The sequence below is a fragment of the Octopus bimaculoides genome, unplaced genomic scaffold (assembly GCF_046866305.1).
Source record: "Octopus bimaculoides isolate indiv1 unplaced genomic scaffold, ASM4686630v1 contig88, whole genome shotgun sequence".
Taxonomy (NCBI): domain Eukaryota; kingdom Metazoa; phylum Mollusca; class Cephalopoda; order Octopoda; family Octopodidae; genus Octopus; species Octopus bimaculoides.
Genome location: NW_028315338.1, coordinates 91,892 through 105,522, shown reverse-complemented (window position 1 = coordinate 105,522; position 13,631 = coordinate 91,892). Strand labels below are relative to the sequence as shown.

Sequence of the window (13,631 nt, the reverse complement as noted above, 5' to 3'; positions counted from 1 at the left end):
TAATTGTCTCGCCCCTCCCCACAAATTTTGGGCCTTGTTATTAGAGTAGAAAAGAATATTTGCAATCTTGATTTGTTATGTCATTTAACTGTCTTCTTTATCTTAGTTTCTTTTTCTATTTCAGAATATCACATCCTGTTGACAGAAAACAAATTTCTTCATTCAGATGTGCCTTTCATATTTTCATCAACTTTTATTGTTCCTCAAAAGTCCAGAACAATCCCTCTCTCTCTTTCGGAGAGGCACAAGCACATACACAGACATGTACACACACGGCAGTAACTTCCGCCTACCAAATTCAATCACAAAGCTTCGGTCGGCTTGGGGCTATAGCAGAAGACACTCGCCCAAGGTGCCACGTGATGGGACTGAACTTGAAACCATGTAGTCATTGCTGTGTTGATATATTTGGATATATATATGATACTAAACTTGATATTCATGAATTTCATGTTGATGTTCATGAAATAAAGCCTGTCTTTTAGCAGACAAAATATTCATAATTGTTCCTATGTTCTAATAAATTTTGATACTGATTATGTTACACCTGTATGAATAGTCAAATGTCTACTTAAGTGACCTTTTGTAGAAAATGATTTACCACAGGTGTCACAATGATATGGCTTCTCTCCTGTATGTGTACGTGGGTGTGATGTCAAAGGACTACTATTAGAGAGTCATTTACCACAGGTATCGCAATGATATGGCTTCTCACCTGTATGAATACGCTTGTGACTGTTCAAGACACAACTTTGAGAAAAACATTTACCACAGATATCACTATTTAAACGAGGTAGGACCATTAAGGTTAAAGGATGATGATGATGATGAAAACACAAGAAAGACCAAATCAACGTCACTTAAAATTTTTATTCATTATTCCCATTCTTTTCTTCTCTCCCAACAAATTCCTCAAAAGTCCAGCACAATCATCCTCAGAAATCAAAGTCATTGCTGTGTTGATATATTTGGATATATATATGATACTAAACTTGATATTCATGAATTTCATGTTGACATCCATGAAATAAAGCCTGTCTTTTAGCAGACAAAATATTCATAATTGTTGCTATGTTGTAATAAATTTTGATACTGATTATGCTACACATGTATGAATAGTCAAATGTCTACTTAAGTGACCTTTTTCAGAGAATGATTTACCGCAGATATCACAATGATATGGCTTCTCTCCTGTATGAACACGTTTGTGAATAGTCAAGAGATTATTCCAAATGTATGATTTACCACAGATATCACTGGGATATGGCTTTTCTCCTGTATGAATACGCTTGTGACTATTCCAGACACCACTTTGAGAGAAAGATTTACCACAGATATCACAATGATATGGCTTCTCTCCTGTATGTATACGTTTGTGTTCAGGCAAGTCACAACTTCTAGAGAATGATTTACCACATATGTCACAATGATATGGCTTCTCTCCTGTATGAACACGTTTGTGAATAGTCAACTGACTATTCCAAGTGTATGATTTACCACAGATATTACGATGATATGGCTTCTCTCTTGTATAAAGGTTTTTTGGTGTAGTTAAATGATTCATCGTGAGAGAATAATTCGTCATACATATCACAAAGATAGCATTTTTTTCATTTCTATGAATATATTTTTGTTCAGTTGAGTCTCTATTTTCAGGGAATAATTTAATGTTGTTTCTTTTATCTGAGATCTTGTTTAATATGTAAATCAGGATGTGAAAACTGTCCACTCCTTTGTAAAGTTATCCAAGCTTAAGTAACAGGCAAAGCAATCACCTCCTCTATATTCCAGACAGCAAAGACTTGAAATTGTTGCTGTGAATTCCATCGTCCAGAAGAAATATTTCGCAGTATTTTGTCATAGACTTTCTTCAGATAAGGAGGTTGATGTATTGATGAATGGTCCTTATAAATATATCGTCTTCCTTTAGTCAATAAAAGTTGATGAAAATATCAAAGGCACATCTGAATGAAGAAATTTCTTTTCTGTCAACAGGATGTGATATTCTGAAACAGAAAAAGAAACTAAGATAAAGAAGACAGTTAAATGACATAACAAATCAAGATTGCAAACATTCTTTTCTACTCTAATAACAAGGCCCAAAATTTGTGGGGAGGGGCGAGACAATTAGATCGACTCCTGTATGAAACTGGTACTCAGTTTATCGACCTCGTAAAGATGAAACACAAAACTCGTAAAGATGTACATAAAGACAGACGACACTGTCATTTATTTAATGTGGATTACATAAGAATGAAAAATCAAAGAACTTTCAAAACAATAATAAACGAAGTGGTAACGCTGTCTGGACAAAAAACATTTTAGTCAATGTGTATTAAAACAATATCTTTTACATACCTACTAAAATGACTGGATATATAGATCACAGGATGTATAAGACCTCCGCTGCAAAACAGTTTTGTTCTTTAGCAATTTTTCACACCAAAATTTTAAGTGCTTAACAAGTAGACTTCGATTTCTTGTGGAGAGAGAGCAGGAGAGAGTGAATGAGCAAAGGTATGTTTTGTCTTCACACCCTGAACTGCTTTATCTACCAACGTACTGTCAATTTGAATAGCTGGTCCCTCTGTTGGGGACCAGCGATAACAGTTACTTGTCGATATATGCATAACTGGAAGGACAAATCCCTTTTTGGCTTTAGTTAATATGTATATATCCGTGTACACTGTGGGTACATAAATGAGCTATCCATGGCTCCAATTGATGTTTTACTATTTAAACGAGGTAGGACCACTAAGGATAAAGGAAGATAATGATGAAAACACAAGAAAGACCAAATCAATGTCACTTAAAATTTTTATTCATTATTCCCATTCTTTTCTTCTCTCCCAACAAATTCCTCAAAAGTCCAGCACAATCCCTCTCTCTCTTTCGGAGAGGCACAAGCACATACACAGACATGTACACACATGGCATTAACTTCCGCCTACCAAATTCAATCACAAAGCTTCGGTCGGCCCGGGGTTATAGCAAAAGACACTCGCCCAAGATGCCACGCGATGCGACTGAACCTGAAACCATGTAGCTGGGAAGCAAGCTTCCTAACCACACAGCCATCTCTTCAAAAATCAAAGTCATCGCTGTGTTGATATATTTGGATATATACATGATACTAAAGTTGATATTCATGAATTTCATGTTGACGTTCATGAAACTTAAGTTGTTAACATCAAGCTTGAGGAGGAATAAAGCCTGTGTTTTAGCAGACAAAATATTCATACTTGTTGCTATTTTGTAATTAATTTTTATATTGATTCTGTTACACCTGTGTATGAATAGTCAAATGTCTACTTAAGTTACCTTTTTGAGGGAATGATTTACCACAGTTGTTACAATGATATGGCTTCTCTCCTGTATGGACACGTTTGTGAATAGTCAACTGACTATGTCCAGAGAATGATTTACTGCAGATATCGCAATGATATGGCTTCTCTCATGTATGTGTAAGTTTGTGCTTAGTTAAGTAATTGCTATCAAAGAATGATTTACCACAAATATCGCAATGATATGGTCTTTCTCCAGTATGAATACGTTTGTGTCTAGTTAAGTCACTACTTTCAAAGTATGATTTACCACAGATGTCACAATGATACTGTTTCTCTCCTGTATGAGTAAGTTTGTGTCTTGTCAAGGTATAACTTTGAGAGAATGATTTACCACAAATATCACAATGATATGGCTTCTCTCCTGTATGTCTACGTCTGTGCTTAGTTAAGTCACTACTTTCAAAGAATGATTTACCACAGATATGACAACGATATGGCTTCTCTCCTGTATGTCTAAGCTTGTGTCTAGTCAACGTAGAACTCTCAGAGAATGATTTACCACAAATGTCACAATGATATGGCTTCTCTCCAGTATGAACACGTTTGTGAATAGTCACCTGACTATTACAAATGTATGATTTACCACAGATTTCACAATGGTATGGCTTCTCTCCTGTATGTGTATCTTTGTGTGCTGTCACGGCACCACTATGACAGAATGATGGTTTGTCACCTGTATCCGGGTTTTTCTCTTGAGTTAAATCATTCATAATGGGAGGGGAATTTCTCATACATATCACAAAGATAGTGCTTATTTCATATCTACGATCTTGTCAATTTTCGGATCCTGTGAATTATCGGATCTTGTGAATTTTCCGAAGTCCTTTCCCCACCCTCTCATTGCTTTGTGCACCTTTTCTTTTTTTTTCATATTCATTTCCTACACATTGTTTTAAACCCATTTCCGTATATTTTTTGGATTTTCATTTCCGGGTCACACAGAGGCAAGAACAGGAACGGACACACAGACACAGAGACAAGAACAAGCACACACGCACACGCAGACACAGAGGCAAGAACAAGCACGCACACAGACACAGGGACAAAAAGTGGCACGGACACACAGACACAGAGGCAAAAAGCAGCACGGACACAGAAGCTAGATTAAGCACACACGCACACGCAGACACAGAGGCAAGAACAAGCACACACACAGACACAGAGGCAAAAAGCGGTACGGACACACAGACACAGAGGCAAAAGCAGCACGGACGCGGAGGCTAGATTAAGCACACACGCACACGCAGACGCAGAAGCAAGAACGAGCACGCACACAGACACAGCGGCAAAAAGCAGCACGGACACACAGACACAGAAGCTAGATTAAGCACACACGCACACGCAGACGCAGAAGCAAGAACAAGCACGCACACAGACACAGAGGCAAAAAGCAGCACGGACACACAGACACAGAGGCTAGATTAAGCACACACGCACACGCAGACGTAGATGCAAGAACAACAACGGACACACAGACACAGTGGCAAGAACGAGCACGTTCGCACACATAGAAACAGAGGCATGTTTCGGACGTTTACCTGACAATTGCTGAAATGGAAGGGGGAGAAGAAAGCTAATGCGTTGTGCGTGCGTGTGCGCTTGTTCCTGTGTGTGTGTGTGTCTGCGTTTGTGCGTCTGTGCGTGCTTAAACACGCACACACACATAGACAAGAACAAGCAGGCACACACACACACACAGACAAGAACAGGCACGCACACACAACCCGTTAGCTTTCTTCTCCTCCTCCCGTTTTAGCAGCCGTAATGAAGGTCACGGAGATATCCGAAGTGAACCGTCGAGTCATCACGGAAACAACCGTTCGTTTTCTGCTGCCTAGTCAACCACACTCAAATGCTGCTTATTACGTGCCATCGGCACAGTTTCGTGTCAGGCAGTAAATCTTTCCATGCTTCAATGGATTCTGACCACTGGAAACATTGACATTAAATAAATGACAGTCTCCGCTGTCTTTATGTTCATCTTTACGAGGTCGATAAATTGAGTACCAGTTGCATACTGCGGTCAATCTAATTGTCTCGCCCCTCCCCACAAATTTTGGGCCTTGTTATTAGAGTAGAAAAGAATATTTGCAATCTTGATTTGTTATGTCATTTAACTGTCTTCTTTATCTTAGTTTCTTTTTCTATTTCAGAATATCACATCCTGTTGACAGAAAACAAATTTCTTCATTCAGATGTGCCTTTCATATTTTCATCAACTTTTATTGTTCCTCAAAAGTCCAGAACAATCCCTCTCTCTCTTTCGGAGAGGCACAAGCACATACACAGACATGTACACACACGGCAGTAACTTCCGCCTACCAAATTCAATCACAAAGCTTCGGTCGGCTTGGGGCTATAGCAGAAGACACTCGCCCAAGGTGCCACGTGATGGGACTGAACTTGAAACCATGTAGTCATTGCTGTGTTGATATATTTGGATATATATATGATACTAAACTTGATATTCATGAATTTCATGTTGATGTTCATGAAATAAAGCCTGTCTTTTAGCAGACAAAATATTCATAATTGTTCCTATGTTCTAATAAATTTTGATACTGATTATGTTACACCTGTATGAATAGTCAAATGTCTACTTAAGTGACCTTTTGTAGAAAATGATTTACCACAGGTGTCACAATGATATGGCTTCTCTCCTGTATGTGTACGTGGGTGTGATGTCAAAGGACTACTATTAGAGAGTCATTTACCACAGGTATCGCAATGATATGGCTTCTCACCTGTATGAATACGCTTGTGACTGTTCAAGACACAACTTTGAGAAAAACATTTACCACAGATATCACTATTTAAACGAGGTAGGACCATTAAGGTTAAAGGATGATGATGATGATGAAAACACAAGAAAGACCAAATCAACGTCACTTAAAATTTTTATTCATTATTCCCATTCTTTTCTTCTCTCCCAACAAATTCCTCAAAAGTCCAGCACAATCATCCTCAGAAATCAAAGTCATTGCTGTGTTGATATATTTGGATATATATATGATACTAAACTTGATATTCATGAATTTCATGTTGACATCCATGAAATAAAGCCTGTCTTTTAGCAGACAAAATATTCATAATTGTTGCTATGTTGTAATAAATTTTGATACTGATTATGCTACACATGTATGAATAGTCAAATGTCTACTTAAGTGACCTTTTTCAGAGAATGATTTACCGCAGATATCACAATGATATGGCTTCTCTCCTGTATGAACACGTTTGTGAATAGTCAAGAGATTATTCCAAATGTATGATTTACCACAGATATCACTGGGATATGGCTTTTCTCCTGTATGAATACGCTTGTGACTATTCCAGACACCACTTTGAGAGAAAGATTTACCACAGATATCACAATGATATGGCTTCTCTCCTGTATGTATACGTTTGTGTTCAGGCAAGTCACAACTTCTAGAGAATGATTTACCACATATGTCACAATGATATGGCTTCTCTCCTGTATGAACACGTTTGTGAATAGTCAACTGACTATTCCAAGTGTATGATTTACCACAGATATTACGATGATATGGCTTCTCTCTTGTATAAAGGTTTTTTGGTGTAGTTAAATGATTCATCGTGAGAGAATAATTCGTCATACATATCACAAAGATAGCATTTTTTTCATTTCTATGAATATATTTTTGTTCAGTTGAGTCTCTATTTTCAGGGAATAATTTAATGTTGTTTCTTTTATCTGAGATCTTGTTTAATATGTAAATCAGGATGTGAAAACTGTCCACTCCTTTGTAAAGTTATCCAAGCTTAAGTAACAGGCAAAGCAATCACCTCCTCTATATTCCAGACAGCAAAGACTTGAAATTGTTGCTGTGAATTCCATCGTCCAGAAGAAATATTTCGCAGTATTTTGTCATAGACTTTCTTCAGATAAGGAGGTTGATGTATTGATGAATGGTCCTTATAAATATATCGTCTTCCTTTAGTCAATAAAAGTTGATGAAAATATCAAAGGCACATCTGAATGAAGAAATTTCTTTTCTGTCAACAGGATGTGATATTCTGAAACAGAAAAAGAAACTAAGATAAAGAAGACAGTTAAATGACATAACAAATCAAGATTGCAAACATTCTTTTCTACTCTAATAACAAGGCCCAAAATTTGTGGGGAGGGGCGAGACAATTAGATCGACTCCTGTATGAAACTGGTACTCAGTTTATCGACCTCGTAAAGATGAAACACAAAACTCGTAAAGATGTACATAAAGACAGACGACACTGTCATTTATTTAATGTGGATTACATAAGAATGAAAAATCAAAGAACTTTCAAAACAATAATAAACGAAGTGGTAACGCTGTCTGGACAAAAAACATTTTAGTCAATGTGTATTAAAACAATATCTTTTACATACCTACTAAAATGACTGGATATATAGATCACAGGATGTATAAGACCTCCGCTGCAAAACAGTTTTGTTCTTTAGCAATTTTTCACACCAAAATTTTAAGTGCTTAACAAGTAGACTTCGATTTCTTGTGGAGAGAGAGCAGGAGAGAGTGAATGAGCAAAGGTATGTTTTGTCTTCACACCCTGAACTGCTTTATCTACCAACGTACTGTCAATTTGAATAGCTGGTCCCTCTGTTGGGGACCAGCGATAACAGTTACTTGTCGATATATGCATAACTGGAAGGACAAATCCCTTTTTGGCTTTAGTTAATATGTATATATCCGTGTACACTGTGGGTACATAAATGAGCTATCCATGGCTCCAATTGATGTTTTACTATTTAAACGAGGTAGGACCACTAAGGATAAAGGAAGATAATGATGAAAACACAAGAAAGACCAAATCAATGTCACTTAAAATTTTTATTCATTATTCCCATTCTTTTCTTCTCTCCCAACAAATTCCTCAAAAGTCCAGCACAATCCCTCTCTCTCTTTCGGAGAGGCACAAGCACATACACAGACATGTACACACATGGCATTAACTTCCGCCTACCAAATTCAATCACAAAGCTTCGGTCGGCCCGGGGTTATAGCAAAAGACACTCGCCCAAGATGCCACGCGATGCGACTGAACCTGAAACCATGTAGCTGGGAAGCAAGCTTCCTAACCACACAGCCATCTCTTCAAAAATCAAAGTCATCGCTGTGTTGATATATTTGGATATATACATGATACTAAAGTTGATATTCATGAATTTCATGTTGACGTTCATGAAACTTAAGTTGTTAACATCAAGCTTGAGGAGGAATAAAGCCTGTGTTTTAGCAGACAAAATATTCATACTTGTTGCTATTTTGTAATTAATTTTTATATTGATTCTGTTACACCTGTGTATGAATAGTCAAATGTCTACTTAAGTTACCTTTTTGAGGGAATGATTTACCACAGTTGTTACAATGATATGGCTTCTCTCCTGTATGGACACGTTTGTGAATAGTCAACTGACTATGTCCAGAGAATGATTTACTGCAGATATCGCAATGATATGGCTTCTCTCATGTATGTGTAAGTTTGTGCTTAGTTAAGTAATTGCTATCAAAGAATGATTTACCACAAATATCGCAATGATATGGTCTTTCTCCAGTATGAATACGTTTGTGTCTAGTTAAGTCACTACTTTCAAAGTATGATTTACCACAGATGTCACAATGATACTGTTTCTCTCCTGTATGAGTAAGTTTGTGTCTTGTCAAGGTATAACTTTGAGAGAATGATTTACCACAAATATCACAATGATATGGCTTCTCTCCTGTATGTCTACGTCTGTGCTTAGTTAAGTCACTACTTTCAAAGAATGATTTACCACAGATATGACAACGATATGGCTTCTCTCCTGTATGTCTAAGCTTGTGTCTAGTCAACGTAGAACTCTCAGAGAATGATTTACCACAAATGTCACAATGATATGGCTTCTCTCCAGTATGAACACGTTTGTGAATAGTCACCTGACTATTACAAATGTATGATTTACCACAGATTTCACAATGGTATGGCTTCTCTCCTGTATGTGTATCTTTGTGTGCTGTCACGGCACCACTATGACAGAATGATGGTTTGTCACCTGTATCCGGGTTTTTCTCTTGAGTTAAATCATTCATAATGGGAGGGGAATTTCTCATACATATCACAAAGATAGTGCTTATTTCATATCTACGATCTTGTCAATTTTCGGATCCTGTGAATTATCGGATCTTGTGAATTTTCCGAAGTCCTTTCCCCACCCTCTCATTGCTTTGTGCACCTTTTCTTTTTTTTTCATATTCATTTCCTACACATTGTTTTAAACCCATTTCCGTATATTTTTTGGATTTTCATTTCCGGGTCACACAGAGGCAAGAACAGGAACGGACACACAGACACAGAGACAAGAACAAGCACACACGCACACGCAGACACAGAGGCAAGAACAAGCACGCACACAGACACAGGGACAAAAAGTGGCACGGACACACAGACACAGAGGCAAAAAGCAGCACGGACACAGAAGCTAGATTAAGCACACACGCACACGCAGACACAGAGGCAAGAACAAGCACACACACAGACACAGAGGCAAAAAGCGGTACGGACACACAGACACAGAGGCAAAAGCAGCACGGACGCGGAGGCTAGATTAAGCACACACGCACACGCAGACGCAGAAGCAAGAACGAGCACGCACACAGACACAGCGGCAAAAAGCAGCACGGACACACAGACACAGAAGCTAGATTAAGCACACACGCACACGCAGACGCAGAAGCAAGAACAAGCACGCACACAGACACAGAGGCAAAAAGCAGCACGGACACACAGACACAGAGGCTAGATTAAGCACACACGCACACGCAGACGTAGATGCAAGAACAACAACGGACACACAGACACAGTGGCAAGAACGAGCACGTTCGCACACATAGAAACAGAGGCATGTTTCGGACGTTTACCTGACAATTGCTGAAATGGAAGGGGGAGAAGAAAGCTAATGCGTTGTGCGTGCGTGTGCGCTTGTTCCTGTGTGTGTGTGTGTCTGCGTTTGTGCGTCTGTGCGTGCTTAAACACGCACACACACATAGACAAGAACAAGCAGGCACACACACACACACAGACAAGAACAGGCACGCACACACAACCCGTTAGCTTTCTTCTCCTCCTCCCGTTTTAGCAGCCGTAATGAAGGTCACGGAGATATCCGAAGTGAACCGTCGAGTCATCACGGAAACAACCGTTCGTTTTCTGCTGCCTAGTCAACCACACTCAAATGCTGCTTATTACGTGCCATCGGCACAGTTTCGTGTCAGGCAGTAAATCTTTCCATGCTTCAATGGATTCTGACCACTGGAAACATTGACATTAAATAAATGACAGTCTCCGCTGTCTTTATGTTCATCTTTACGAGGTCGATAAATTGAGTACCAGTTGCATACTGCGGTCAATCTAATTGTCTCGCCCCTCCCCACAAATTTTGGGCCTTGTTATTAGAGTAGAAAAGAATATTTGCAATCTTGATTTGTTATGTCATTTAACTGTCTTCTTTATCTTAGTTTCTTTTTCTATTTCAGAATATCACATCCTGTTGACAGAAAACAAATTTCTTCATTCAGATGTGCCTTTCATATTTTCATCAACTTTTATTGTTCCTCAAAAGTCCAGAACAATCCCTCTCTCTCTTTCGGAGAGGCACAAGCACATACACAGACATGTACACACACGGCAGTAACTTCCGCCTACCAAATTCAATCACAAAGCTTCGGTCGGCTTGGGGCTATAGCAGAAGACACTCGCCCAAGGTGCCACGTGATGGGACTGAACTTGAAACCATGTAGTCATTGCTGTGTTGATATATTTGGATATATATATGATACTAAACTTGATATTCATGAATTTCATGTTGATGTTCATGAAATAAAGCCTGTCTTTTAGCAGACAAAATATTCATAATTGTTCCTATGTTCTAATAAATTTTGATACCGATTATGTTACACCTGTATGAATAGTCAAATGTCTACTTAAGTGACCTTTTGTAGAAAATGATTTACCACAGGTGTCACAATGATATGGCTTCTCTCCTGTATGTGTACGTGGGTGTGATGTCAAAGGACTACTATTAGAGAGTCATTTACCACAGGTATCGCAATGATATGGCTTCTCACCTGTATGAATACGCTTGTGACTGTTCAAGACACAACTTTGAGAAAAACATTTACCACAGATATCACTATTTAAACGAGGTAGGACCATTAAGGTTAAAGGATGATGATGATGATGAAAACACAAGAAAGACCAAATCAACGTCACTTAAAATTTTTATTCATTATTCCCATTCTTTTCTTCTCTCCCAACAAATTCCTCAAAAGTCCAGCACAATCATCCTCAGAAATCAAAGTCATTGCTGTGTTGATATATTTGGATATATATATGATACTAAACTTGATATTCATGAATTTCATGTTGACATCCATGAAATAAAGCCTGTCTTTTAGCAGACAAAATATTCATAATTGTTGCTATGTTGTAATAAATTTTGATACTGATTATGCTACACATGTATGAATAGTCAAATGTCTACTTAAGTGACCTTTTTCAGAGAATGATTTACCGCAGATATCACAATGATATGGCTTCTCTCCTGTATGAACACGTTTGTGAATAGTCAAGAGATTATTCCAAATGTATGATTTACCACAGATATCACTGGGATATGGCTTTTCTCCTGTATGAATACGCTTGTGACTATTCCAGACACCACTTTGAGAGAAAGATTTACCACAGATATCACAATGATATGGCTTCTCTCCTGTATGTATACGTTTGTGTTCAGGCAAGTCACAACTTCTAGAGAATGATTTACCACATATGTCACAATGATATGGCTTCTCTCCTGTATGAACACGTTTGTGAATAGTCAACTGACTATTCCAAGTGTATGATTTACCACAGATATTACGATGATATGGCTTCTCTCTTGTATAAAGGTTTTTTGGTGTAGTTAAATGATTCATCGTGAGAGAATAATTCGTCATACATATCACAAAGATAGCATTTTTTTCATTTCTATGAATATATTTTTGTTCAGTTGAGTCTCTATTTTCAGGGAATAATTTAATGTTGTTTCTTTATCTGAGATCTTGTTTAATATGTAAATCAGGATGTGAAAACTGTCCACTCCTTTGTAAAGTTATCCAAGCTTAATTAACCTGTAAAGCAATCACCTCCTCTATATTCCAGACAGCAAAGACTTGAAACAGTTGCTGTTAATTCCATCGTCCAGAAGAAATATTTCGCAGTATTTTGTCATAGACTTTCTTCAGATAAAGAGGTTGATGTATTGATGAATGCTCCTTATAAATATATCGTCTTCCTTTAGTCAATAAAAGTTGATGAAAATATCAAAGGCACATCTGAATGAAGAAATTTCTTTTCTTTCAACAGGATGTGAAATTCTGAAATAGAAAAAGTAACTAACATAAAGAAGACAGTTAAATGACATAACAAATCAAGATTGCAAACATTCTTTTCTACTCTAATAACAAGGCCCAAAATTTGTGGGGAGGGGCGAGACAATTAGATCGACTCCTGTATGAAACTGGTACTCAGTTTATCGACCTCGTAAAGATGAAACACAAAACTAGTAAAGATGTACATAAAGACAGACGACACTGTCATTTATTTAATGTGGATTACATAAGAATGAAAAATCAAAGAACTTTCAAAACAATAATAAACAAAGTGGTAACGATGTCTGGACAAAAAACATTTTAGTCAATGTGTATTAAAACAATATCTTTTACATACCTTCTAAAATGACTGGATATATAGATCACAGGATGTACAAGACCTACGCTGCAAAACAGTTTTGTTCTTTAGCAATTTTTCACACCAAAATTTTAAGTGCTTAACAAGTAGACTTCGATTTCTTGTGTAGAGAGAGAAGGAGAGAGTGAATGAGCAAAGGTATGTTTTGTCTTCACACCCTGAACTGCTTTATCTACCAACGTACTGTCAATTTGATTAGCTGGTCCCTCTGTTGGGGACCAGCGATGACAGTTACTTGTGGATATATGCATAACTGGAAGGACAAATCCCACTTTGGCTTTAGTTAATATGTATATATCCGTGTACACTGTGGGTACATAAATGAGCTATCCATGGCTCCAATTGATGTTTTACTATTTAAACGAGATAGGACCACTAAGGTTAAAGGAAGATGATGATGAAAACACAAGAAAGACCAAATCAATGTCACTTAAAATTTTTATTCATTATTCCCATTCTTTTCTTCTCTCCCAACAAATTCCTCAAAAGTCCAGCACTATC

At 37.7% G+C, this 13,631-nt stretch overlaps 3 protein-coding genes across 3 annotated transcripts in view; all 3 read right to left on the bottom strand.

Annotated features, from left to right (window-relative positions):
- LOC149129256 (uncharacterized) overlaps nt 1–13,631 on the bottom strand; it is a 53,149-nt gene that overhangs the window by 34,899 nt on the left and 4,619 nt on the right. The window lies entirely within an intron of this gene.
- LOC149129258 (uncharacterized) lies at nt 853–5,256 on the bottom strand. Its single transcript, XM_089346658.1, has 2 exons — nt 4,886–5,256; nt 853–2,006 (listed from the first exon to the last, which is right to left on the bottom strand). The coding sequence occupies exon 2, from the start codon at nt 1,583–1,585 to the stop codon at nt 1,097–1,099; it is 489 nt and encodes a 162-aa protein (XP_089202784.1). The 5' UTR covers nt 1,586–2,006; nt 4,886–5,256; the 3' UTR covers nt 853–1,096.
- LOC149129257 (uncharacterized) lies at nt 6,229–10,632 on the bottom strand. Its single transcript, XM_089346657.1, has 2 exons — nt 10,262–10,632; nt 6,229–7,382 (listed from the first exon to the last, which is right to left on the bottom strand). Exon 2 carries the CDS (start codon nt 6,959–6,961, stop codon nt 6,473–6,475), a length of 489 nt encoding a protein of 162 aa, XP_089202783.1. The 5' UTR covers nt 6,962–7,382; nt 10,262–10,632; the 3' UTR covers nt 6,229–6,472.